General features: G+C 42.6%; 1 protein-coding gene and 1 long non-coding RNA gene across 9 annotated transcripts in view; one reads left to right on the top strand and one right to left on the bottom strand.

Moving 5' to 3' along the window:
* Positions 1-118: 118 nt before the first annotated feature.
* Positions 119-27,125, bottom strand: CAP1 (cyclase associated actin cytoskeleton regulatory protein 1). Of its 8 annotated transcripts, none has more exons than XM_082687053.1 (13): positions 26,998-27,125; positions 12,771-12,895; positions 12,083-12,186; positions 10,233-10,310; positions 8,318-8,461; positions 8,132-8,217; positions 5,961-6,066; positions 4,596-4,773; positions 3,014-3,198; positions 2,717-2,840; positions 2,403-2,485; positions 1,938-2,081; positions 119-1,305 (listed from the first exon to the last, which is right to left on the bottom strand). In XM_082687053.1, the coding sequence occupies exons 2-13, from the start codon at positions 12,880-12,882 to the stop codon at positions 1,222-1,224; spliced, it is 1,428 nt and encodes a 475-aa protein (XP_082543179.1). In that variant the 5' UTR covers positions 12,883-12,895; positions 26,998-27,125; the 3' UTR covers positions 119-1,221. The 8 variants fall into 8 exon arrangements, with proteins under 8 accessions (XP_082543179.1, XP_082543183.1, XP_082543180.1 ...); XM_082687057.1 differs by having other exon boundaries at positions 12,083-12,183; XM_082687054.1 differs by having other exon boundaries at positions 12,771-12,892; positions 26,998-27,123.
* Positions 27,080-27,637, top strand: part of LOC309842620 — a 43,532-nt gene continuing 42,974 nt past the window's right edge. The window contains exon 1 of the long non-coding RNA XR_014299705.1: positions 27,080-27,375. This is a non-coding gene — a long non-coding RNA (uncharacterized lncRNA). The remainder of the gene's footprint in view (positions 27,376-27,637) is intronic.

Raw genomic sequence — 27,637 nt, 5'->3', positions numbered from 1 at the left:
AGAACATGCGACTCTTGATCTTGGGATTGTGAGTTTTGAGCTCCATGCTGAGGTAGAGTTCACTTCAAAAAAATATTCTTACATCTCTGTACAGTAAACATCATAGGTAGATACTAAGCAAGTTTGGTATTAATTTTATTCTATTTTCTGTATAACTTTAAGTACATAAAGGTTTATTTCCACAGGCCTCAGGAAATGGGTAGAAGTCACAGGACAATCTCTCTTCCCACCAAAAAAGTTGCATTATTTTGGTAAGTGTCCTAGAGAGAAAAACTGTAATTTACATTAGCAGTGCTGTGCAAGATTCTTACATAAGACCTAAAACCAGGCTGCAGTGGAGATTTTAGTCCTTTGTTCAGGTGCCTGGACAGAAGCCAAAAGCAGTTGAGCATGACAGGGCAAAGGAGGCAGTGAAGGTGGAGGACAGGCACCCAGCATGGAAGGAGGAAGGAATTTCAGATCCCTTGGAATGGTGTGTTTTTCGTTTTTTTTTTTTGTTTGTTTTTTTCTTGTTTAAGTCGTCTCTGTAGGAAGGTGCTGGGCAGGGATCCCAGTGAAAGGAAGGGGCCGAGACTCCCTTAACTGGCCTGGGTGCAGGGCACTGCCACAGCGGCTGACACGGGAGAAACTACTCTCCCAGGTTCAGGCAGAGCCAGGATGGAATGCAGAATGAAAGGAATGCTTATGGGAAACAATTCTGCTTGGAATGCTAGCTGGCCAGCTTCAGCCTTTGGTCAGGTACAACTCCTGCCTCACTTGTCAATAGTGAAAAATTAGTTTGGTAAGAAGAACCCGCTAGAATCACACCGGCCTCTGCTACCTTCACGCTCATTGATAGAAAAAGGTGAACTTGTGTGAACATTCTGATATGTTAATCCCCGGGGACTGCTTTAGTCTTCCCAAAGACTGTTGGTCAAATAGCCTGCAAAGGCTGAAAGCTTAGACACACCAGTGCTGGTGTGCGGTTCCTTAAGGAGGGACTGGCGGTGTGGTTGAGCCAATAGGGAAAAGCCGCACCTTCCTGCAGAAGATGAACTGACCTGCTCTCCCGCCCCAAATCTCAGCCTGAGGTATATTTCAGTGAAGGCAGGTAGCTGTGCTTCTCAAAGCAGAGAAGCAATTTAAGAGCAGAAAGGTAGAGGAAACCTAGAAAAGAACCGTCTTGATACAGATTTATCCCATGGTGTGAGGGAGAGGGCAAAGAACCCGGTGGCACTTCGCTTATCCAGCAATTTCTGTCACTGTGGTGACCAACTTCTGCCCATTCCATAGGGTCTTAAACTGCTCAGGGACTGGGAATTCATTCTGCAAATAAAGAAACCATGTTTAAGTCCAAGCTACACAATAAATTGAGGTTAAATCTTACATTCTTCTCCCAACGCTTGCTTCCACTAAACTCTTGGGAGGAAGAAGGACGTCCTGAGAGTGAGACCGAACCACCTGCTGCAGCCTGGCTGTGTGAGTGGCAACACATCTCCTACGACCCAGCTCCCCTGCCGCTGACATAACAAAGGGGCGCTGCGGTGGAGAAGTGAGAACACTGGCCCCAAGGCCAGAGAGGCAGAGGTGTGAGTGCATTCCCCACTGATCCTGGATCAGCAATCTCAGACAAACAAACCTGGGAGGCACAGATGAGAACATATACACGCTCTCATATATACTGCATGGTGCCAGTCCTTTGGGGGCTGTGACTCAGTCCCATTCCTTGTTACTACCCTAAGCGTCTGTTCAACCTAAGGAAGGAAAAGCCACCTCCTTTGGAGCTCTACTTCATGAGACTACCTCACACTCATGGGTGGGGTGTCTGAGGTGCATATTGCTAGGCTAGACCCACTCAGTGCAGAATGGCCATGAACTAACTTTCTCCGATGCAAGAAATCTTCAGTCACTCCTGTTTTTAGAGCATACCACCAAAGAGATCAGGGAACTTAACTTACAAAGTCACCGCCTTCTGTAGGAATGAGGACATTCATCTCAGAAGATTTGGCACTGACTATCTCACAATCCAGAGAATTCTTGCTCAGGTAGACGTGGCAGCCGTCTGTTTTGTTGATGGAAATGGTTGGCACTTTACCCATTACCTACAGAGGAAACCAAGCACCTTAGTCCCAGTAGCTGAGAAGAGCAATAGTACATTTCAGGAAAAAGCTTTCACTATTTTAGGTGATTCAGCAACTACACGCAAGCTCACAGGTATACAGCAGATACTGGATACTGGAGGTGGGCTGGGCTGGGGGCTGGAAAGGGCTCACTCTAAGAGCCAACTCCTTTCCTGCCACCAAAGCAGCTCAGCTTACAGACTCCGTAGAATCAAATTCCCAGCACAGCAACATCTGTGGGTCAGCCATGTCTTTCAATTAATTCCTCAGGGACCAAAGGAAGGAGCCAAGATATCAAGTTACCTGAACTTTGACATCCCTGCTATTGATTATCTCCACAATGCCCACCACATCATCGAACACCAGACCGAGTTTCTTACAGTTATCTAGAAGGGAGCAGATCAACAGTGTAACATTTTCACGAGGCTTGAACTAACAAACCCGAGCTGGGATCAAGAGCTGGACACTTAAGTGAGCCACCCAGGCACCCCATCAACAGTGTAACTTTAAAGGAAGCTACTGTAATAAATTTAACAATCTTTAGGAATAGGGCAGGCAGGATTCCAGCCCTCTCAGCATTAGGACAGAGCCTGCCTAGGACAATGACAAAAACTCACCTACTGTAATGGAGTTTATTTTGCCCTTGATTTGCAATGTCGTGTTGACACACTTGTATATGTAAGCCACCTGTTTCAGCTCCGTGTCTTCAATCACCAGGTTGGGAATGTTCTCCTGATTTTCCTGTTTAAGAAATATCCCTTTCAGGAATCCCATCACTAATACACCCTACCCCCCAAAACAAGCTGCCCCAAAGTTCTGTTCTTGTAATCTAAGCCAAAACCCTACACTGTTTGGCCGTGCTCCGTTTAAATCCCCGCCCCCACTTCTGGCTCCTTCTTGCATTTTTAACTCACCACTCTCCACTTCTTGCCCTCCAGTTCCAGCACAGCTGGCTCCTTCTTTGTGGTTGGTTTGGAGGATGGGCTGACTCCTGGTTTAGGTGCAGAGAACGGTTTGGGGCCACTTCGTACCGGACCGCTCTGAGCCTTCAGGGCAGGGTTCCTGTGAGTCTTCATGTCGTCAGACACATGTTTCAGGGCTGTAGGAACAACAGCTACCTTGGGCCTGTCCTTCATACCACGGTTTTGGGCTAAGGCAATAACCAACTTCTGCTCTCAGTGTTAATAAAAACTTTAAAGCCAAAAGCCAAGCCCTTGAAGATGTTCTCTCACAGGCAGGTTTGGGGAAGTGCTTTTAGAAATTCCCTTCTACCCCAAGGTTCAATTATACAGTTCCATTAAACAAACAAACAAACAAACATGGTATGTGTGGATACGAAAGGATTGGGTATGTGAATGCACAGAAGATGATCTTGAAAGACACTCACCAAATATATATTCATAATATATGTAGAGTTTTTAAAGCACAAAAGAAAAGTAATATATCATAGTAAAGAAAATTTGGGAAAAAGAAAGAAACCTCACCCACAGCTGACCTACCACGCCTCCTACTCAGTCTCTGCATTTGAAATGTCACTCCACGAGTTTTCCTACTGATAGAAGTTTTGTATTTGGTTATAACCATACACACTGTTAACAAGTCTGGTTTAACCAGTTAACACGTAAAAATTTTCTCACATTAACCTATAGTGTATAAAAATGTCTTCTTTGTTTCTTTTTAAGGAAAAAATTCCATAATCACCTCTTGTAGGCTGATACATTCCTTGCTTTTGAATATGGCCCAATGTAAATAACCAATACTGACTGGCCCTTTCAGTCCCCCCACCACTCCTTGTGGCTATACTAGATGTCTTCTTCAACACTGCACAGCTGGCTGCAGTAAAAGACTTAATGGCTGCATAATATATTAAAAGGACACACAACAGTTAACCATTTCTCTTACTGCTGGATATTTAGGTTGTTATACCATCTTTAGCTACTACAAATCATACTATATAATACTTGTTTTTTATTTTAGATATTTTTATAGGTAGATTCCTAGAAGAGGGCTGTATAATTTAATCTTCTACCTGCTGTGTATAAGGGTGTCTAGTTTCTCTATACCAACATTGGTAAATCTTCTGCAAAATTTCCATGACTAACAATCATCCTCTGAGTTAGTTAACTGACCCCCACCCAGACACACACACACACACACACATGCACCCAGTGACTTCCCAAAGAGACCATGTGGTAACACAGAAAAGGCTCTAGGGTAAACTGCCAGCACCATGCCTTGGTACAACAGGGTACTCTATATGTGCCACTCAATAGTAAATAACTTTCCTATGGGGCAGAGGGTTCCCTCAACTGTAATCACCACTCATTTCGGTTTCCATTTAAGCCAGGTTTGAGGTCCCTTTGGGCAACCTGAAGGACAGTGACACCCCACATGGAATCTCCCATACACAAACCAGGATTCTGGTTTATCAACTGTCAGATCTCTAGCTGGTAAGATCTGGCCCAAAGAACTTTTCTTGCCAAAATATCCACTTACCACGTGTGATGCTCTCCCCCTGATTAATCTGCGCAAACAGTGCTGAGCGGGAAGCAGACTCATCTGCGCCTGAACTGAGGGGGACTGGTGGAGGAGGTGGGCCTGGTGGAGGAGGAGGGGGACCCGATCCGGCAGAGGGTCCAGATGGCAATCCACTCAGTTCTTTTGCCACAGGCCCCTAGAACAATATAGGCAGGTTAACACACCCATCCTTTCTTCCCCTCTGTACCCTTCCCAAATAGGGTCTACATGTAATCAAGGACATGGGGTACCCACTGGAGCCTTCGATGCTTTGATTCATGCTCCCTAGCCACACCCAACTTTGCTTTATTCCTTCTTAACCTTTTCCAGGGACCCAACCCAGCTCCATTTTTCAACTTTCCCATTGTTCCTTTGGCCTCTAATTCCAGTTCTAAGCCAGCTGTGCAAATTGACTTGGCACCAGTACCTCAGCCTCAATGAGGCCAAGACTGATGTCATCATCTCCCATCTGCTCCCCTACCTATACAATCACCTCCTTGATTCTATTTCAGTAAAAGATGCTGCCATCTGAGCTTGACTGTTCAATTTTCTGGAGCCCTGCATCCCCCTCAATTCCATCAAATCTTTCTATTACCTTGGTTATAGCTCCTTCAAGTTTTTCTGCACCACCCCCGAGCCCCATGGGAACACTTCCACAGTCTGAGCATTAGCCCTTATCCCTAACCTATACACTCAGACTCTCTTAAGGACAAGTCTGATCATTATCACTCTCTTGCTCAAATACCTATGATATGCACTTATCACCTATTACTAAGTCTAAAAGTCATAATCAATGCTCCTTTCCAGCCTTTTCTCCTAAAAATCTCTCTCCTTATTGAAGACAGAGATGACCAATCTCTACATTTACTCTGTATGCTACATGTACTCTGTTAAAGCTTTGCTATTTGCTAGTATCCCCGTTTCTCCCACTTCTCACTGTTCTATACTTGAAAAAAGTCTCGGATCAGAGTACACCTGTTCAAAGTACAATCTCTTCCAGTAAGACTCACTCTCCCTTCTACTCTGTACTCTGTATTGTTAGTATAGCATTTAGCTTGGTAATTTGTACTTAGGATTTTTATATTTCAATTTCTAAGCTTCTGGAGGGCTAGGATAATGTAACTCATTCTTCTGGCCCTCTGACCCATGTGTAATGAAAATGAATAGAACTAAATACTTCTCTGATCCTTGTTTTCTGTACTCTTTTCTTTTTTCCCCTCCTTTTTCTTTCTACTCTCCACTGAAAGACTAGCATTTCTTCTTGGAACTTGGTAGCAACAAAATCACAGAAAATTGTGGACCCTGTCCCGAAGGGGTAGAAGGAGGGAGGGAAGACTCACTAACCGTTTTGCTCCAGGCCAGTCCAGTGGTATGGAACTCCTTAATGTAAGCCTGTAGCTCTGTCCATATACTCAAGTAAGCTTTGACCCAATCCACATGCTTCTTATCACTGGAGAATTAAAGAAGAACTCATCACAGATGGCCAGGGTACATTTTAACAGTGATTCCAGAACCCCTCCCATCTGTGAGCTCATATCTTGGCTGTAGCGTGGCTCTGCTCTATGGCAGCTTTTCTGACATAACTGAACTTTACGGGGCACCTGGATGGCTCAGTTGGTGAAGCGTCTGCCTTTGGCTCAGGTCATGATCTCAAGGTCCTGGGATTGGGCCCCATATCGGACTCTTTACTCATCGAGGAGTCTGCTTCTCCCTCTATCAAATAAACAAAATCTTAAAAAAAAAAAATAACTGAGCTTTACTATTTTAACCTATTTTATTATCCTAGTAAGACTAAAGTCCATTAGGATAGGGACTGCAGATCATATCTCTTCCTATCTCTTATAGCAGTATTCCTCCAACTTTTTTAAGTATAGCAAAACCGTTGTTTCTAAGCAGACCTTAAGCAGAACATAATACATAAAACTAATAAAAGCAGACATTCTACGCATGAAGCTGTAGTGGAAAGAAGGTTATTCAGGCATCACTGTGGAACTCCAGGACTTTAAGAAACTCAAATGCTCTATAGCACAGTGCTTTACGTCCCTCCCACCAAAAATCTAAAATCTTCCTGGAGGAAATAATCATCGTAAGATTATAGAAAGAGCACTGCACTATAGTCCAAGTCTCCCCTCTTCTATATTAGCTGGAAGACTCTATGACTTTTTTTTTTTTTTTAAGATTTTATTTATTTATTTGACAGAGATACAAGAGAGGGAACACAAACAGGGGGAGTGGGAGAGGGAAAATCAAGGCTTCCTGAGGAGCAGGGAGCCCGATGCAGGACTCCATTCGGACGGGATCATGACCTGAGCCGAAGGCAGATGCTTAACAACTGAGCCACCCAGGCACCCCGACTTTATGGCTATTTAGCATAAGACCGAATTTGCTCAACTGTAAAGTGCGCGGAGTTTAATGGTGGGGTGAATCAAAACACTACAGTGCTTAACTCTAGGTTGCTGGAAGGATCAAGGAAGAGCCTGGTGTTCTGAGACATATTTCACACACATGAAGGCTACTCCTTCAGAGTAGTTATTCAATAAATGATTGATGGAAGGAAGGGTCTGGGTAATTATGCAGCTGCGTGCTGTCACTTCAACTCAAAACCAGCAATGGAGAATTCAATTAGGACTGATGAACATATGCGGTTAGACATACAATGACTCCCTACCCCTTACCTGATACCTGTGCTTTGCCAAAACAGCCTTCCTCTCACTTTACCTAGTAAATTTCCTAGTAAATCGTACTGAACCTTTTGGCATAGGGCCAGTTAGAAATTCTCAACAAAGGAACAAAATCCACCTTGTCTAAACAGGCAAATTAAAGGGCATTCATTGGGATGCCTGGGTGGCTAAGTCAGTTAAGTATCTGCCTTTGGCTCAGGTCAGGATCCCAGGGTTCTGGGCTCCAGCTGCACATCACACTCCCTGCTCCACGGGGAGCCTGCTTCTCTGTCTGCCTGCCGCTACCCTGGCTTCTACTCCCTCTCTGACAAATAAATAAAATCTTTTAAAAAAATAAAGGGCAGGGGCGCCTGGGTGGCTCAGTGGGTTAAGCCGCTGCCTTCGGCTCAGGTCATGATCTCAGGGTCCTGGGATCAAGTCCCACATCGGGCTCTCTGCTCAGCGGGGAGCCTGCTTCCTCCTCTCTCTCTCCTGCCTCTCTGCCTACTTGTGATCTCTCTCTGTCAAATAAATAAATAAAATCTTTAAAAAAAAAAAAAAAAGGTCATTCGTCCATTTTAGCCCTAGCAAAACTTCCTAAACCTGAAAGAGTTAAGGATTAGACTTAACTAGGGTAGAGACTAAACGGGTCTCTACGAACAAGAGAAAAAGCAGAAGTGACAGCAGAAACACTTCCTGCTTGCAAATGCAGCTTCTGTGAGCTAGTAACTATTGAAATTTCCAGAAAGTAGCCCTGGGGTACAGAACCAACACAACAGCCTTAACCCCAAGTGCTACTCCGGAAAGCAACCAGCTGGCTTGTCCTTGACCCCTTGAGAAAAAGGCTGGACTTACACATCTTTGTACTCCTTGAGGACTCGGTTTGTATAAAACATGGCAGCATCATTCATTTCTTTCACATAGGGACCAGGCTTGGGAGCCTAGAGAAAGAGAAGCTGTCAGTGACTCAGGTCCTCTCCCAGCCATCTCTCTTACCCTTTCATTGCATCCCTTCCCTCCCATGGAAGCTGCACTGCTCACCATAGCCACCCAACCCAGGGCCTGGATACTTTCGCTGACAGCTGATAAGTGATTGAACAACTTGCTGCCTCGGTTCTTCTCCCGGAAGGTTATCACTTCCTGGATCTGCTCTGAGATGGGTGCCAACAAATCAGAAAGCTTATTCTAGGAAAAGACATGGGAAAAGATTCAGGTTAGTCTCTCTGTAAAAGCTTTATGTATTGGTCAATTCTGACTCTGCACGCAAGAATTCTTCGTGGGCTATAATGAACACCCAAATAAACTCTGTGTTCATCCTGCTAGGTTCATATGGCTAAAATACTGCTCATCATCTCACTCTCCTCCGGCTAGATCTGGTGGTTCTTCAGGATCAGGACCCATACTCCAGCTACACCGCAAAATTCTACCCTTTCAGCAACTTGTCTCTTTTCTGTCCCACTAAGTAGAGACACTAGCTCATTTCTGAGCCTTTACTCATGATAGTCTCTTCTTGTTCCAGATAGCCAAATGGTTCCCCATGCTTCATGAGGAACAGCCCTCCTGCCCCAGCCACACTGGCCACTTACAGCAGCTCCTGTCAGCATAACCAATTCTGGCACCTCATCACACATCAGCAAAAACTATTAATGGACTCATGTGAGTATGTTTTTTGAAAGTTCTCATTAATTTTTCAAAGACAAGGGCTTTGTCTCAGCCCTCTTTTATAGTCTTTACAGCCCTCAATACATTGCTAGCCATACAGCAGCTGCTGAGCAGAGATCTGCTGAATCAAATGCAATTAGGGGGCTTGCCATTTGAACAGGCAGATTATTAGCAAAATGGATGAATCTTGTGTTTCCATGTTTTATCCTTTCAGTTTTATCCTTCCAGCTCAGTTTCCTAAACATCTCAATTCTCAGATCTTAGCACGAGAAACAGTCTAAAGCAGGAGTCAGCAAACTTTCTCTAAAGAACCACGCAGTAAATATTCAGTCTCTGCAGGACATACGGTCTCTGCTGCAATTTCTCAACTCTGCCATTATAGTGTGTAAAGCAGCAATAGACAATACTTGAAAGAACAGGCATGGCTGTGTTCCAAAAATCTTTCATTTACAAGAGAGATGGCAGGCCAGATTTGGCCTGGAGACTGCAGTTTATCAACCTTCAGTCTAAAGCACAGGAAATATTAACAGTGTCTCAGTTGCTGATTTGTTGTTGAAAGTGTAGGTTTCAAGAAAAGGTTTAAGACCAATGCTTTAACCATTCAAGAGAGATTAAGAATTAGAGTCTAATATATTTAACATTATCTTGTATTATTTTTACACTATTTAGGCATGCTGAGGGTCCAGGAGTTTTAATACAGCATTAACAGGAAGATTTCTTTTATTGATCCTCTGCCTAGGAAAGTCAAATGCCGAAAGAACAAATAGAACAAAACTCAAATCCACATTTTCTCCAACTGATCTTCATACCTTAGCAACATAAAATTTTGACGTAGGAGTAAACTTAAAGGGAAATCCCAACCACAGGAGGAGGAGGGGAGAAGCAATACTTCAGGAGTTTTAGGATCTCCACAGTAGCATTGTTAAAGCCCAGCCACAGCGAAGCAAGAGAACCTCTATGACCCAAAGGGCTCAGAGGACAATATAATGAATTTGTCCTCAGTCAAGACGTTAAAAAAGACTACTGAGAGAAGCAGCAAGGTCCAGGAGTAACTATGGTCCTAAATAAAATGACAGAAAAAAAAAAAACAAATAACAAAAAATAACCCCAAACCAGTAGAGTCCGGTAACTACTCAATGACACATTCTCATGCACTTGAAGTCTGACTATTCTGGGACTTGGTGTGAACGTACATGGGCCTGGAAGGTCTATTTTAGCATGTTGTGATACAGCAGAAACCTCTCAATTGTCCTGAGCATCAAACCACAAGGAAACCAACTAGCAGTGAACTTACGCCTGCTGGCTGCTGACACTGAGAGGCTGTAACCAAGAGAGCTCGCTCCAACTTCAGACCTGTGTGGACCATCTCCGCCTGCCAGAAAGAAGAATCACTTATCAATGACACATTACAACTGGAGAGGGTCCTGATAAGAATAACCTGGAGCCTCCACTTCCACGTACTCTGGTAGCAACCTAGGCACATCCTGTTGCTTTCCTCAGGTACTCCAGATTCCAGGGAGTGACAGCAAAATTACATATACCGCTGTTCCTGTTGGAACTCATCAGGGATACATAGCCAGGAAGTGAAGATAATCAGGGTTAGCCTTAGATGAAATCAGTTAGCAAATGTACATGCAGTGTGGTATGAAGTGCACTGAAAAATCCCTCCTGCCTCTCATCACCAAAAAAGCTCTTTTCTCAAAAACTTGAGGCTGAAGTAAAAGCAAAGGCCAAATTTATGCCTGAATTCTCAAGGTATTTACTTCTATAGGTTAAAGCTATTTCTCAAAGGCTAGGTTATAACCCATTCAGATTAAATACGTATTTCTTACTGACAGTCATAGTCAAGAGAGTTTAAGAAATATGAGTCTATAACCACTGTCTAAACACAAAAATTCAAATAAGGTAACCTATTTTTTCTAGATTTGTGTTTTTAGAACATACAAGTGATACATGTTTTTAAGTCTTTGCAAATGTTACATACTGTATAAAGTAAAAATGTAAGCCCCCACTCCTGTATCTAAGTCCCAGTCCCACTCAGAAGCGCTAACACGACTGCCAACAGATGGTACATGAAAGGCTCAAAATAGATCTTCCAAAGATCAAGCAACCAGTCTTGCTAAAGGGTCAGGAAGATCCTAAACATGGTTATTGCTTACAGAGATTACAGAGGACTAGGAGAAAGATTTTGGGTCCCAAAAAGAGATTCAGAATATATATCTGAGTGTGGGGGTGGTGACGGTGGAGGTGGCAGCACATGAAGCAAGGTGGGTGGAGAGGCACCTGTCACTGCCTACTTCACATTCTTGCTGTGAGCTAAGTGTGAAAATAACCACATTAGCATAACTAATAACTATCATGCATAGCTTTATAAATGCTAAGTCATGACTATGATTTCTTTGAATAAGCCACCCTAGGCTTGGTTATATAACATGCTGGGGGGGCTGCCTGGGTGGCTCAGTCATTAAACATCTGCTTTTGGTTCCGGTCATGATCCCAGGGTCCTGGGATCGAGCCCCACGTCGAGCTCCCTGCTCAGTGGGAAGCCTGCTTCTCCCTCTCCCACTCTCCCTGCTTGTGTTCCCGCTCTCACTGTGTCTTGCTCTAAATAAATAAATTAAATCTTTCAAAAAAAAAAAAAAATAACAACAACATGCTGGGATCAGAATGGGAGAATATTCTCACTGTAAGATAAACCAAGCCATATATATTTTTTTAACAGATCTTATTTATTTATTTATTGTACGCATGTAGGGGGAGGGGAGAAGGGGAGAAAGAATCTCAAGCAGATTCCTCACTGAGCATAGGGCCTAATGCAGGGCTAGATCCCATGACCCCGAGACCATGACCTGAGCCAAAATCAAGAGTCAGATGCTTAAGTGACTGAGCCACCCAGGTGCTCCCCAACAAGCCATATTTTATGCACCAAGCAGGTCTTCAGTATAAAAGAAGCCCATGCAGAAAATGTGATAAAAGCTGAAGGCCTGGAAATATTTGAGAAACCGTTCCAGTGCCTGGAGTGAGCTCCTCAGTGAAGGTAAAAGAGGAGGAGCCAGGAGCCTCTCAAGGGGCTCTTAAACCAAGAAGGATCTAAAGACAGCCACCAGTCCTTAAAGGAAGGAAAAAGGGGCAAAACATCCTTACATGTTTCTGCACATCTCCCCCAATCTCTTTACTGATCTTCAGGTACTCTGCCACAGGACCAGCAAGCAGTGAGTCGAATGCTTGCACATATGGAGCTGCTCCTGCTAAAGACAGACACACCACAGAGAATCAGTCCTGCACCAAAAAGATGATTTATTAAAAAGCCATTCCACATGAAAGTGGAGAGGCAAGGTAATAGAGTAAACAGAATATTGGAACATGAGTCCAGTACCACCACTGACTATGTGACCCTAAGTTCCTTCTCCTCTCTGAGCCCAATTTTCTTTATCTATAAAATGAAAACTTAAAAAAAAAAAAAAAAAAAAAAAAAACCGAGCTCCCCTTTAGCGCTAACATTCTGATTCATTTGGTGCATATGCAAAACGGCTAATTTGCCAATCATTTGGACAGAGGAAATTTTCCTATCACTTGTCACCCAACTTCTAGAGTGGTTTTACTAAAGAAAGAACAGGAAGTATCACACAATCAGGAAGTTCTTCTGTTAAAATAACCACAGGCCTCCCTACACAAGTCACTTCCTCCCTTATCTGTTCACAGGCGAAGAGCTTAGCAGATTAAGCATTTTGGGATGTTAACTTCAAAGGAGAGCATATCCTGTGACAGAAAAATTTTAGGCCAAAACACTGAGTGTTCATTCAAAGTATTCTGCTGGCTGGATACTGCTTACCTTTGGGAGCACTGTCTCCATACCCACAGTGCACATCAGAGCCATGGGATACAGCCTCCAGGCGGCCCACTGCCCTCTCCAGTCTTTCTACCAGATTTTGCATGTCAGCCATTGTGTACCACCTGCTGAAAGAGATCATATGTCACTTGTTATTTTAACAGTACACAGCACCTAAGGAGAAGAGACAAAATACTTATGGGGTGAGGAGGATGCTAAATCTGAACAGAATCAGTTAGTAACGAAACAAGATGAGAAACAGACTAATATATTTACAAAATCATAAAGACTTCATTAAGCAAGACAGCGACTCAGAAAAAGGTGTTCACTAAAAGCAAACATTTATTCATTCAAATACTTATTGAATATTTACTGTGACACCACAGAATATTTGTGCCAGAATTTAGAATTTACGAAGTCCAGTCACATATATTATCTCAGTTTGTGCCTCCCAACAATTACTCAGGAATCTCAGGTTAATTACTACATTCTGTAGAGAGAGTGAACTTAATTACAGTGAAGTTAAATGACTTGCTTACAGTCACACAGCTAGTTAATAAGAAAGCCAGCACTCAAATTTAAGTCTTCTGGCTCTAAATTCAATGCTTTTTCCTACAACATCCTGCTGCCTACTTACAGAATGCCCCAAACCACAATAAATAGGATATTTATTTTGCCTTCAATAACTTACAGACTAATAGTGGGTACTTGACAAGTACACTAACAACTACAAACAAATAGAAAAAAAAAATACCAAGGTGATATAAGAATGTTGCAGATACAGTAACAGAATTTCAGGAAGGAGAAGAGCATATTAGCAGAAAAAATCAGGTAAGGACAGCATGGACATGCTGCCACTGAGCCAGGCTTCACAAATGAGGATGGCAGGATCTAGACTTGGAGTAGGAAGAGAGACACATCCAGAGAGCTTTTTTCAGATCTTTCACAAGTACTAATTTATCTGAAACTAGTCTCACTCAATGTCTAAATCCTAAAGAAAGTAAGCTCTACCAGAGAAAGGATCTTCTCTGACTTGTTCCCTATTATACTCTACCATCTAGGCCACTGCTTGGCAAGTAGGTGTTCAGTAAGTATTCATGGAGTTAATGAACCTAAAGCATAGCATCTCAAAACTCCAGAGGGATGAGTGTTCTTAAAGTTGCCCATGCTAGGGGCGCCTGGGTGGCTCAGTCGGTTGAAACCTCTGCCTTCGGCTCAGGTCATGATCCCAGGGTCCTGGGGTCGAGCCCAGAGTTGAGCTCTCTGCTCGGCAGGGAGCCTGCTTCCTCCTCTCTCTCTCTCTCTGCCTGCCTCTCTGCCTACTTGTGATCTCTGTCTGTCAAATAAATAAATAAAATCTTAAAAAAAAAAAAAAGTTGCCCATGCTATACACACAAATAATCATTAAATGTTTTCAATACACGAGCACATGAAATGTTTGAAACCATAAGTGATATCATAAAAATAAGTCAGTGCAATTTCAGTCAAAGCCTTGACTTGGGAGATTCTACTTCATTAATTAGTTCAGTTACTAAGCTGAATGAGCTCAACACCCTTGAAATTGCCTAAAATGACCACACTCATTACAATGCCCTTAAAAATGACATGTCAGAAGATCTCAACCTAACACACTGAGGAGGAGATAAGCAGATTTACAAGACAAAGTAAGGAAGACAGTATATTTTTCTTGAAGATTTTATTTATTTGAGTGAGAGAGAGAGACAGAGGCAGAACAAACACAGCAGGGGGAGGGAGGGAGGCAGAGGGAGAGGGAGAAGCAGACTCTCCGGTGAGCAGGGAGTCCGACATGGGGCTCGATCCCAGGACCCTGAGATCACGACCTGAACTGAAGGCAGACACTTAATAGACTGAGCCACCCAGGTACCCCCAAGAAAGAAAATATAATCCCCGTCCATTCTTTTCTGTGTACAAGGCTCTGGTCTCTCTGGGCCTAGCAACTTACCACAGGAAGTTTTGTTTTGACTTATTTAAATAATCTCTACACCCAATGTGGGGCTCAAACTCACAACCTTGAGGATCAAGAGTCACATGGTCTTCTGACAGAGTCAGCCAAATTACCCCAAGAATGTCATTTAAAAGTCAATCAGAGAGGTGCCTGGGTGGCTCAGTGGGTTAAAGCCTCTGTCTTTGGCTCAGGTCACGATCCCAGGGTCCTGGGATGGAGCCCCACATCAGACTCTCTGCTGATCGGGGAGCCTGCTTCCTCCTCTCTCTCTCTGCCTGCCTCTCTGCCTACTTGTGATCTGTCAAATAACTAAATAAAATCTTTTAAAAAATAATAAAAAAATAAAAAATAAAATAAAAGACAATCAGAAAAAAAGTAAAAATGTGAACCAAATAAACCTTTCATTCCCTGGCCTAGAGAATAGCAGAAGTCTCCAAGTCTCTGTTCTTCTCACAAATGGAACAGACTAGAAGTAACCAGTACATTCTCCTTTATCTTATGCCACCATCACCTAAGTACCCAAATTACTGACCATTCTGGATACTGTCCAAGGACAGAGTCACATATAATCCACCACAGTCTGTAAATCCCAGGGAAAAGGCAAACTCCTAAGCTATCCTCCATTAATAGATACTACCCATTCCAGGAGCACCTGGCTGGCTTAGTCAGTGGAGCGTACAACTCTTGATCTCAGGGCAGTGAAATCGAGCCCCACGTTGGGTACAGAGATTACTTAAAAATAAAATCTTCGGGGCACCTGGGTGTATCAGTGGGTAAAAGCCTCTGCCTTCGGCTCAGGTCATGTTCTCAGGGTCCTGGGATCGAGCTCCAAGTCGAGCTCTCTGCTTCCCTTCCTCTCTCTCTGCCTGCCTCTCTGCCTACTTGTGATCTCTGTCTGTCAAATAAGTAAATAAAATCTTTAAATAAATAAATAAATAAATAAATAAATAAAATATTTTTTCCCTCCCCCCTTTTTTAAGAGAGAGAGAGAGAGCGTGTTCTCCCAAGGTTGGGGGGCGGGGGCAGGAGGCAGAGGGAGAGAGAGAATCCCAAGCAGGTTTCATACCTAGTACAGAGCCTGATGTAGGGATTGATCTCATGACCCTGAGCTTATAACCTCAGCCAAAATCAAGAATCAGATGTTTAACCAAACCACCCAGGTACCCTGTTAAAAATAAAATCTTAAAAAAAAAGGATACCACCCATTCTGTTATAAAACACATTCTTTCATATACCATGGATACTACAGGTTGAGGCTAGTGTTAACATGGAAAAACAATGAAGTGTATCTAATGGCTGCCAGGGTTGGTGGACACTTACTCATCTTAAAAGCTTAGTAATACAGCTTCATGAGATTTTTAGATCCTTTTTTTCTGTATTTCACTTGGACTTGTAAGCTTTCATTGCTAAACAAGCTACAATTTTGCTGTCTAACTTAAACAGAATGTAAAAGGATAATACAGCTATCATTTATAGGTAATCTGATTCTATCATTAACCAAACAGGAGAACAGTACTTAGTTTTTCTGATTTTGGTAGAGGCAGAGTGAAATCTGAGATGCTAGAGGAAAGAATATCCAAAATTGAAAGAAACAAAAGACACATCTTATCTCACTCTCCATCCCCACACACATATTCACATTCTTCAGGTGATCATGTCCACTCCCAAGCCTTCAACTAGCATTATGGCAGCACCATTCTGCTTGTCTACGGAGTGGCACCACAACAACCATCTATAAACCAATGACTCCCAGAGAAGTATATCCAGCTCAAGCCGCTCTTCTGGAATTTATAATTTTAGATCCAACTTCCTTCTAGACATTCCTACCTGAATGTTCAGAACGCATCTCAAACTGAAGTATCCAAAAAAGAACTCATAGTCCTCCCACACCTCTCCTCCCCAGTGGCTCAGTAATCCAGCACTATTATCAACCACCTGATTGTCCAACTTAGTAACCCAGGAACTATGAAGCATCAAAAGTATAGTGGTTAAGAGCATGGTCTTTAGAGAAGTCAGATAGTTTGGGGGTTTGAATAACAGTACTCACAGGCACGGTGACTATGAGTGTTATCAAATTTTCTCAGCCTCAGCTTCCTTATTAGTATAGTGGAGACAACAGTACAAAATCCAAAGGGCTAAAGTTACAATAAAGGGGAAATACACAACTCTTGAATACCACAGGTTTGAACTTATCCATATACATATGAATTTTGTATAATACAGTACTATAAATGCATTTTCTCTGCCTTTGACTCTCTCTCTTTTTTTTTTTTTAAGATTTTATTTATTTATTTGACAGAGAGTTAGAGAGAGCACAAGTAAATAGGCAGAGCGGCAGGCAGAGGGAGAGGGAGAAGGAGACTCTCCATTGAGCGGAGAGCCCGATGCGGGGCTCAATCCCAGGACCCTGGGATCATGACCTGAGCTGAAGACAGCCGCTCAACCAAATGAGCCACCCAGGCGCCCTGCCTTTGATTTTCTTAATAACATTTTCTCTCTAGCTTATTGTAAGAATACAGTATAATATATATATATATATAAATATATATATATATATAACATACAAAATATGTGTTAATCAACTCTATGTTATCATTAAGGTTTTCAGTCAACAGTGTGCTATTAGTAAATCTGGGGGGAATCAAAAGTTATATGCTGACTTTGAAATGCACTGGGGGGTCAGGACCCCAACCCCCATGTTGCTCAAGGGTCAACTGTACATGTAGCAGTCCTGGATCAGTGCTGAAAAACAGTAAGGATTCCATACATGTTAACTAAATTATATTGTTCCTTACTCCTGCAAAACTAGCCAGTCATCAAAATCCATAGGCTCTCATAGGCTCTATCTTGATTATCTAATGAAGATGCCCCTTGCCTTCATCCTGATTGTCAAAAATCAGGTCTTCATGACTTTGCCTACATTACTGCAGTAGCAATAATACACCTTGTTTATCCATTCTACCACCATACCACCACCATACTCTTTCTCAAATGCAAATGTAATTATAATAGTCTTTTACTCAGTATCATTCAGTACTCTCCCAGGGCATTCAGAGTAAAGTCCAGATACGGGTTTCCATAATCTGATCCTGCTTTATCTCCTACCACTCTCCTCCAGTTTTGCCTCTCACCACACCCTTCCTTAACACACTACTGCCACACCAGGACTGCCTGCATTTTCCAGAAAGAATCATGCTTTCTCTTGCTTCTGAGCGTTCATACTATCTACTCTCCTTGGTTGTTGTTCCTCTCTAACTCCTACTTGCCTTTTAAGACTCGGCTGAAGTGTTACTTTTCCTAGGAAACTTGTCTAGTAAGTTTTTTGGTAAGCTCTTCCTTCTCAATCTGCCCCCTCTCCAGAACTCCTACTGCCTTTTAAGACTCAGCTAAGGTACCACCTCCCCAAGAAGCATTTCCAGTTTATGCTCCCATAACTTTGTGCATTTATCTCTACCACACATTTAATATAATGGTTTAAAATCATTTATTTAATAGTTAATAGGGAACTAGCCACCCTATAGGAGGGACCATGTCTTTGCAATTCCAGTACTATAAATGTAGTAGGCACTATAAATACAGTAGGCTAATAAGGGTCCTTTATCCTCTCTCCCCTCAAAACAAGTCTGGCTGTCTTCTCTCTGACAAATCTGGAGAGATTCCCCCCTCTGTCTTTTTTTTCCTCTTTGCTGTCTGCAGGATCTTACAAATATTTCTACCTGTCAAATAAATGCTATCTTTTGGGCATAAATCACAATGATAAAGAGATCTTCAAACCAAGTATCATAAAGAAAATAACCTTGTTTATTAGATTATATAATACTAATTTTAAAAATATTCCTTTACAGTCCTAAGTGCTTTACAACATCAATTTGTTGTTTCTTTGATACTTAAAATAATTTTATGGAGTCTGTTAGAAGATACTGATCTCCACCTTTAGAATGAAGAAATTCACAGAAGTTAGAAAGCCTGCCAGATATGGAATAACCAATGGGTAGAAAACCTAGGCTCCGAGCACAAATTTTCTGAATCCTAGTCTGAGGCTCTTCCCATCACTCCACATTGCTTTTAAGCAAGTAAGTGACTATGTGGTTCATCACAGCATCCAGCCCCTACAACTTGCTGAGCATAAGGCCTCTTCATGGTGTCTTAGTTACATTATTAGCAGCTTTTAATTTTCTGCTTTCAGTTTCTTCCATGGAGGCCAGTATTTTTTCATAGGCTAGATGACACATATTTGGAAGGCCAATGTTTAAAATAAGGCTTTTGCACAAGAATTTGGAAGTGTGAGAGTAGAAAACTATAGCTCTGCCTGATCTTGTTGTCATTTGATTGACAATAGCCAAGAACCAAGGGTAAGCCTCCATAAATGAATGTACAGATTCCCAACTATCTAAGCATTCATCATAAAACCTTCGGAAAGAGAGGCAGTCCTAATTACAGAAGTCTAAGGAGAAAAATTAGGATTCAGGAGACCAAGCTTTGGGCCCAACTCAGCCATGCATTCACTGTATAACCACAGGACAGCCATTTAATAATGGGTCCTCACCTGGCACACAGAGATGATGGATCAGAGGAGATAAGTTATTTTGGGAGCCTTAAAATGCAGTTTGAATGTAAAATGTTATCACTGCATGCCATGTGCTAGAAAACAGGTTTCAAGAGAACGGGAATTTATCCATTCTTCTCTCCCCACCAAGCCCCACTAATTCACAGCACCTAGAACAACCTGGCACACAGAAGATGCTCATAAAATCAAAGTGCCTAGCATCATACTTAGAAGCTACTGAAGACACAGAAGACACATGGCCCCTGCCCTCCTGAAACTTTCATTTTAATTGAGAAGGCCAACACAAATGAAAATGCCAATGGAATAAATAATGAGGGCTTCATTTTTAAAAATTCTGTTAAAGATTAGGAAGGAAACTTTTCCTAATTCCACCTAGATTAGGAAAAGTTATAGTACCTGCCTATACACAAGCTTTTTCTTTGCAGAATGTTGTATGGTTCTGAGTGATACAGTATAAATGACTATATGCTCTGAGAGTTGAGAAGAAATCAGTGAGGACTGATTAGGACTGTTAGGAGGAAAATGGGGCATCTTGATGGAAAAAGTGAAGACACTCCAGAGCAATCAGAAGCAAGGAGGAGAGAATACGAAGGCTATGTACATAAAGCAAGGAGGTTAACCTGCATAGAGCATCATGAAAAGTAAGGCTGGATAAGCAAGCCAGACTAGGTTATGAAGGGCACTGAAAGCCAGTCAGTATCTGAATCTGATGTTGTGATAAATGTGAAGCTGTTTAAGCATTCTGAGTAAAGGAATAAAATGATAGAAGCAAAATTTTTACAGACACTGTCTGATAAACAGAATGTGATTTGGAATGGAAGAGATATTAAGGTCTAGGTTAGATTAAACTAGGAAACTATTAGGGTCTAAGTTAGTGTGAAATACTGCTGATCATCTAGCTGTAAATTAAGAGGGCTGAAAAAGTATTCAAAGGAAAAATAACCACAATATTTAGTGTCCAGCCAGATATAGAAACCAAAAGAAAACAATCAATTAACCTACAAATAATCAGTTTAAGGTATCTAAGTAACCAGAATCTGAATTAAATGGGAATATAAAAGAATGGTAAAATAGTTTTCCTGTCCCAAGGGAATCTAGCAGGAGCAACAATCACTGGCTTTCAGGATTAGGAGAGATTCTAGAAATCATCTTGTAAAAACAACATCTGATGCCAGAACAATCCCTTCAACATTCTCAGCAATTAGGTAACTGCTATTCAAACACCTTCAGTGTAGAGACCCCAAGACTTCTGGAGGCAGCCCATTCCATTCAGACAGCTCGAAGTATTTAAAAGTTCTTCCTTATATGGAGGCAAAATCTGCTTCCCTGGAACTTCCACCCACTGATCTTGGTACTGCCCCTGGAGGTCATACAAAACAAGTGCGCATTAAACACAGAACAAGTACCAACTGTGTGGTACTGACTATTGAGTACTGTAGCATTCAAAGAAGGGAGTCAAAGATGACTCAAACTGCAAGTCCAGGGGCCTAAGAGAAAACTATACACAGAAACAGGTTTCTGGCACGTAAGAAGATGAAGTCAGTTTTGGATAAGCAGAGTCTGAAGAGGAGATGAAGCTTCTACGTGGTTAAGTATTTAGAAATAAAGCTTGGGGAAGGATCAAGGCTGGAGATTGTTTGCAAGTTACTGGCAAAGAAATATCACAAAGGCATGAGAATGGATAGGCTTTTGGACAGATATCATGCCAAGCAAGAAGAAAACTAAGAGCATGATTCTCCAGCAATTTCTTTTGTGGTCTGAAAGCAAGAAAAATCAGAAATGGCTAGTGACTCCTGCCAAAGCTACTTCACAGTATCCTCATTCTAACAGTTCAAACAATCCAATTCCTTCTGCCTATCAAGGAAGTTATTCAGAAATAAATGGAATCAGGTTACTCCTGAAGTTCCTGTCTCATCTCACCAGGCAATTTAGCCAGTGGTATGAATGTCCACTTGAGTTGGAAGTTGCTATGCTTAAAATGTTTTCTACTTTGTCTGTTGCTGTTCCTCTAAGTCCTACCCTTAAGTAAAACTGAAAAGCAACTACAAAAGTCAGCTCGTACACTATGATAGCGCACCTATGACAGCCCAACTGATCTGCTTCAAAATGCTTCATCTGACCTTGAGTTTTTAATTCTGTTCCTGAGATGGTATCTTAAGAAAATAATACGAATGTGGGAAAAGTGATAGGCAGAAGATGTTCACTGCAAAGTTAACAGACTTCTATGGGGTTGCATGGGTGGCTCAGCTGGCTAAGCATCTGATTCTTGATTTCAGCTCAGGTCTTGAATTCAGGGTCAAGAGTTCAAGCCCTGTGTTGGGCTCCACGCTGGGTGTGGAGCTCACTTTATTAGTTTTTCTTTTAAAGATTTTATTTACTTATTTGAGAGAGAGAGAGAGAGAGAGCAAGTACACATGGGCTGAGGGGCAGAAGGAGAGGGAGACAATCTCAAGCAGACTCTGCGCCAAGCACGGAGCCCAGTGTAGGGCTCAATCCCACAACCATGAGATCATGGCCTGAGCCGAAAGAAAGAGTCAGATGCCCAACTGACTGAGCTACCTAGGTGCCCTATGAGCCGTACTTTAAAAACAAACAAATAAAAAAGCTTAGACTTCTACTTAGGAATAGCTAAATGCACTGTGGAAGAAGAGCTGAAGAGAACACAAAATTTACAGTATTTGTCACATTAGACATGATAGGGTTTTGGACAATTAACCTATTTTTCAAACCTTTAACATAGATAATTTCCTTATAATAGAACAAAACCCAGCTCCACCTGTATCTTTCCTAAGGTACCACGAAGCTATAAGGCATTAGTAAGTTTTACTCCTAACAATAGAAAATTAGAGCCTAGTTCTCATCACCAGGCTCTAATATGTCACAAAGCAAAACCTAGACATGCTAACAGGAGACATTTATAAATTGGTTGTTTTAACCCAGAAACCAAAGAATAGATAGCACTTTGCCCTAGTAAAGATGCCCGTCAAATCTAACCCAAATCAGGAGCCACTGTTCTTCCCCAAGCATTTAGTTTCACTGAGGGAACCAATGACATTTAGTGTCTGAGTGACTGCCATCTGAGGTTTAGATTAAAAGAGAAAGGTCTATCTTCTACTTCTAGGGAGGGAAAGAATCCAATCCAGCATCAGCACTTGTCTCCGGTTCTGTCCCCTATCTGAAATTCCAGGGGTAAAAGCTAATTAGAATGTATAAGCTGAAGTCAGACTAAGGAACTAGCTGTTTCAATGGTTGGGGCAAATAAACAACTTTATGTGGCCACGGGTTCCCCTCTCTCTCTTACTTTTAAGGAATGCTATGAAGATTAACCACATAAGAACACTGAGCAGGCATATTTTACAAATATAAGGAAAAAGTGCATTGGCTGACTTCAGTTGGATAGCTGCATAAAGATAGACCCAAGGATGCTGTTTGTGCCTAGCCATGATTCAGCTACAGCAAGAGATATGAAAAGATATGTGACTGAAAGTCTATAATTATAACTTAAGTATAGGAATTTTAAATGACCTCTGCGGGAAACAAAAACAAAAACAAAAGCAAAACAGAAAAAAGCAAGCTCACTCCTTCCATGAAACATTTCAGCTTTATTTTCCAGTCAAATGGAAAAGTTGAACACTACAGGTCTGGTAATACAAGGCAAACAAAGCTTTATTATAGCTAAGGAATATTTTTAGAGTTTTGATTCTTTTTATTAAGTTTACATAACGGTATATCAAAAAAGAAACAATTTCATGATGAATGCTGTAGTTGCATTAATTTAAAGATGATTCAACTCTAACAATTTAATCAATCAAAATAAACAGAGTGTCAACATCATAAACTATAAGCTATTTAAAATAAATGGTAATCCTTGTTCACTAAACCAAGCTGTCTAAATGCAGGCACCATGAACGTAATGGGAATTTACACATCCAATATGAGGGATATATAAATCTGCTGACTTCCACTGTCAACTAACCCAAAACTTTCTTCTTTTGAGTGCCTAATAAGAGACATTTCTCTATCAAGATCACATCCTCTGAGGAAAACCAAAAAGGCAAGTCCTTCAAGTATCACCACCCAGAAATTACTTGAATAAACAGTAATTCTTGATGCCTCAATGAAAAAATGATTCATTCACTACAGGATATGCCATGTTTATCATGTGCATACACTGTGCTAAGCATGGCCACAAAGCCTGCCCTAGAAAATTTAGCTGGGAGAGATAAGATGCTGCACAATCATAGTTGTGACACTTTCTAAAGCGGTGGTTCTCAATCAGGGGCAATTCTGTCCTTGAGGAGACAGTGGCCAATGTCTGGAGACATTTTTGGTAAGCACAACTGAGCGAGTGCTACTGGCATCTGATGGGTAGAGGCCAGGGATACTGCTAAAATCCTACAATGTACAGGTAAGACAACCCAAAAATGAAGAACCATCCAACCTAAATGTCAGTTGTGCCAAGGTTTCTAAGAAACCCTGCTCTGTAATAGTAAGGAGCAAAAGGGAAGCTCAAGGGGTATAAATAAAATGCTAATGTAGTAGTTTAGGGTTTCTAAATTACAATGTCAATCTACATTATTTAATGAAAATTAAGGTCAGAGTACAACTGTGGAGAATTCTGTAAACTGGACAACGGTATTTACATTCGATTCTTCAGGAATCTGAAGCCAGGTTAAGATAAGAAGACAAAAATGGCTCTTTCTAAAAGATTAGCCTAGTTATGGTAGAAAAAGGTGAAATTTAAGTATGAAAGCCAGGTTAATAGAAAGTAAAAAAAGAAACTGATGATGACGATTCAAAGGCATAATCATTAGGACTGAGTAAGATAAGGCTTGAGGATCCTCAGATTTCCAATCTCAGGATTAAATTTCCAACCAGAAGGTTCAACCTCCAATGACACTTTGCATTTGCTCGTTTAAGTAAAATGCATCTTTGACTCAAAATGCTTCACAGAAAACCGAAAGGAGGAAGTCACTTTTTAAACACTTAGTCCCTGGTTAAAAAAATATTGCAACTAAACATATGCATGTATAACCAAGAAAAGGGGTGAGAAAAAAGATCACCCCTCCAATTGGAAACAAAGCATTTTACAAATTAAACAGCTAATCTGCTCAGAGCAAAAATATACTCACTGAAACTTAACAATACCACCAGTTTTGGTTTTCATGACAGGTTGTACTTGACAAAGTACTTTCATTGCTACCATTTTATTTAAACTCCTCTCAGACACAAATTATGTTTACCCGATTAATGAAGTATTTCTAGTGAAGAAAAAGGTGGGAAATTCCTACAGAAATGTCTTTATGCTAGACCAAGACAACTCAAATAAGCAAACTGCCAACCACAGAACAAAACCCAAACACATTCAAACAAGGCATCAAAAGCCCTTTCCAACTTGGCAGCCATCTATCTACCCTTCTCCCCGGTCTTATCTTCTGCTACAAACTCCAGACAAATTCCAATACTCCAGGTACTTCGCTGAATGTAAGCCCTTTCCTGACTCCACATCTTTGCTCTTCGTTTCCTTTAGTTGGGGTACTTTATCAGACATCTTTGCCTGGATATGCTACAAACACCTCAAATTAATTATGTCCAAAATTCATTTTCTTTCCATGCCAACTCCCCAACTTACCCCTCTCCTCTTACATTACCTACCTTAGTGAATGGTACCACCCAGTTCCCTAAGCCAGAAAGCCAGGCATTCATCCTAGACTACTCCTATTTCTTCACTTCCATAAACAATTGGCCTCCAATTCTATGGATTTCATCTTTTAAATACTGCTCAGATCTGATCCCTTTTCTCCTTCCCACTATCACTATCTTAGTCCAAGCCATGACTATGACAAAAGCTTCCCAACACTGGACTACTTTGACATCATGTCTCTTGCAAGTAGACAAACTAAACTTTCTAAAACACAGATCCGACCACATCATTTTCCTATATAACATCCTACAAAGCATCCTCAGAGCTTTCCAAGTAAGATCCACATTATTCAGCATGATTTACAAGGTCCTTCATATTTGACCCAGCACTTGCCACTTCCTTCACTTCTCCATGCATTATTGGAAAAGTCACACTGAACTAGCCATGGTCTTTCCTATGTCCAGATCTCCATGTCCTTGCACTCTGCCTGTAAGTCCCTTTTCCAGATTCACCACATGGCTAAATAAGTCCTGCTACACTTATCCTCCATTTCCTCCTCAAAGCATAGAAACCCGCTCAGGTATTCCTCCTCTATTCTTGCATAGCCCTGTGCTCTCACAGTGCATTAGGACATGGTAAGCCATCCCTGATTTACCTGTCTGCCCCCAACCCTGTAACAACTATATTCTTAGCCACCAAGGCCAAGGGCCTCATTTAATATGTGCCTCAAACATATTAAGGGCTCAATGAATTAGTGGTGAATGATGAATGTGCTGGGCTACCTTGTTTTTCACTTGAACAGGAATCCCTACAAAGAGCTTCAACTAACACAGTTCTAATACTACCTTCTGCCTTAAAAGGTTCTCATCCTTTCTTCATCAAGCTTACTGCTATTTATCCTTCAAAATCCATCTTAAATTCTGCTCTGCAGAAGGGATATTCCTGAGCCCCAAGTTATACATTTCCATAGTACCCTGCTCTTTCCTAACACTCATCACATTCACATTAACTTCTTTAACGCCCCTGCAAAAACTGTTAGCTTCATGTGGGCAAGGTCTGGCTTGTTTTGTTTCAAAACTGCTTTTCCTGGATATGGTAGCGCCTGACTGAATCAACAGAATTTGTTACACTGAATTTAATCCTGTGGGGTAAGCAGAGATCTCCACTCAAAAGATGGGCGGGGGGGGGGGGGGGGATGAGAAAAATAAAGCTCAAGGAAGTTCAATAATGCATCTGTGGCTACAGATACTTAGCAGTGGGGCCAGACCAAACCTGAGCCATCTGACTTCAGGTCCAGAAGTATGCAACACCTTCAATAAAGTTAACTAAGCCTTTCAGAGTAGGAGCAACAAACCTGGAAGAATGAGAGGCTACCGGATGAAAATACAAAGACTTGCCGCACTCTTTTTTGAAAACCTCCCCAGGCCTTCCGAACAGTTTGCATTAAACAAACCAACCAACCAACCAAAACCGAAGACACGCAGCGGGCGGTCTTTAACCTGCAGCTGCCCGCGAGACAACACCGACCGGAAGACCACTCTAGAGGCAGAGAGAGGTTCCTGGGAAATAGTCGTAGGAAGGATCTGGAACTGATGATCTAAGGAACTGAGGTCTTGATTCCAATTGTTTCCCTCACTCGCTATAAGATCGTAGACCAGCCTCTTCGTCCCGGAATCAATTTACCCATCCGTGCAATGGGGACGAGTTGTTGGGGGATAGAGAAGACTCTAAGGTATCCCTGGTTCCTTAGGAATGCCTACGTCTGGGCACCTTAGGAATAAGGTCCCGCTGAGGCTGACAGCCAGGACGGCAAAATCTAGCGGAGGGACCTCCCCAGAGGAGCCCGGCTCAGTTGGTCACCCTGGCCCCACCTCAAGAGACCGCGCCCAGGAACCCGGGTCGGCCTGAGGGCCTCCGTTCCGGCCCCTTCAGTAGGGCTCATCACGCGCCCATAGGCCGGAAGGGCCATTCACAACGCCAGGGGCCGGTGGACCGCGGAGTGGACCCCAGTCCCTACCCGGCCGCGTACCCTCACCTCAGAGTTCCGCCTCACCTCCCGACTGCGAACAGCCGCTCTTCACTTCCGGCAAGAACCGCCCAGCAATCTTCGCGCGACCCACTTCCGGGCCCTCACTGGGCGCGGCACCCCCACCGGAAATGGACGGCAGCTGAAACGCCGAGGTGGTGGAGAGACGGGGGAGGAAGTCTGGCCGCCCCGCTCGTGGCTCCGCCCCCTATTCTCCACGCCCGGAAGGGAGAATCCTCGCTAGCCCGGAGGGCACATGGGAGGGAGTCCCGCCCCCAAAGCGCGAGCCGGGTGCGTGCTTGAGGCTAGGCCACGCCTCTCCGCCAACTGGCGGGAGCCGAATCGTCCGGGCCAATGAAGGGCCGAAATTACCGGCTAAGCTCCACCTCCGGAGAAGGAGGACAGGTGAGTGGCTAATTAGTGCTCCTATCAGTGCGGTCTCGTTGGCAGAGGCTGGTGCCTTACGCCGTCGGGAAGGGGTCTTGGAGGGACTGAGAGGCAGGCTTCTCTGAGGGCGGGAGTCCCCGGCAGTCGTCTACTCTCCAAGGAGATCGGAGCTTAGCTCCGCCTCTTTGGGCGTGCGTGCCTCAGTTGCCTCGTTTGTGACGTGGCGGGGCGGGGGGGGGGGGCGTTGGTCTGGACCGTGTTCTGGGGGTACCTGCGGAGG

The sequence above is a fragment of the Mustela nivalis genome, assembly GCF_964662115.1.
Source record: "Mustela nivalis genome assembly, chromosome: 10".
Lineage (NCBI taxonomy): Eukaryota > Metazoa > Chordata > Mammalia > Carnivora > Mustelidae > Mustela > Mustela nivalis.
The sequence above is the reverse complement of the archived record's forward strand: the minus strand, read 5'-3'. Positions and strand labels throughout refer to the sequence as shown.

Coding starts and splice junctions, on each gene's coding strand:
- CAP1 (XM_082687053.1), bottom strand. CDS start 12,882: ATGGCTGACATGCAAAATCTGGTAGAAAGACTGGAGAGGGCAGTGGGC. Junction 10,311..12,082: donor GGGGAGATGTGCAGAAACAT/GTAAGGATGTTT, acceptor TCTTTCTGGCAG/GCGGAGATGGTCCACACAGG. Junction 8,218..8,317: donor CCCTGGGTTGGGTGGCTATG/GTGAGCAGTGCA, acceptor CTCTTTCTCTAG/GCTCCCAAGCCTGGTCCCTA.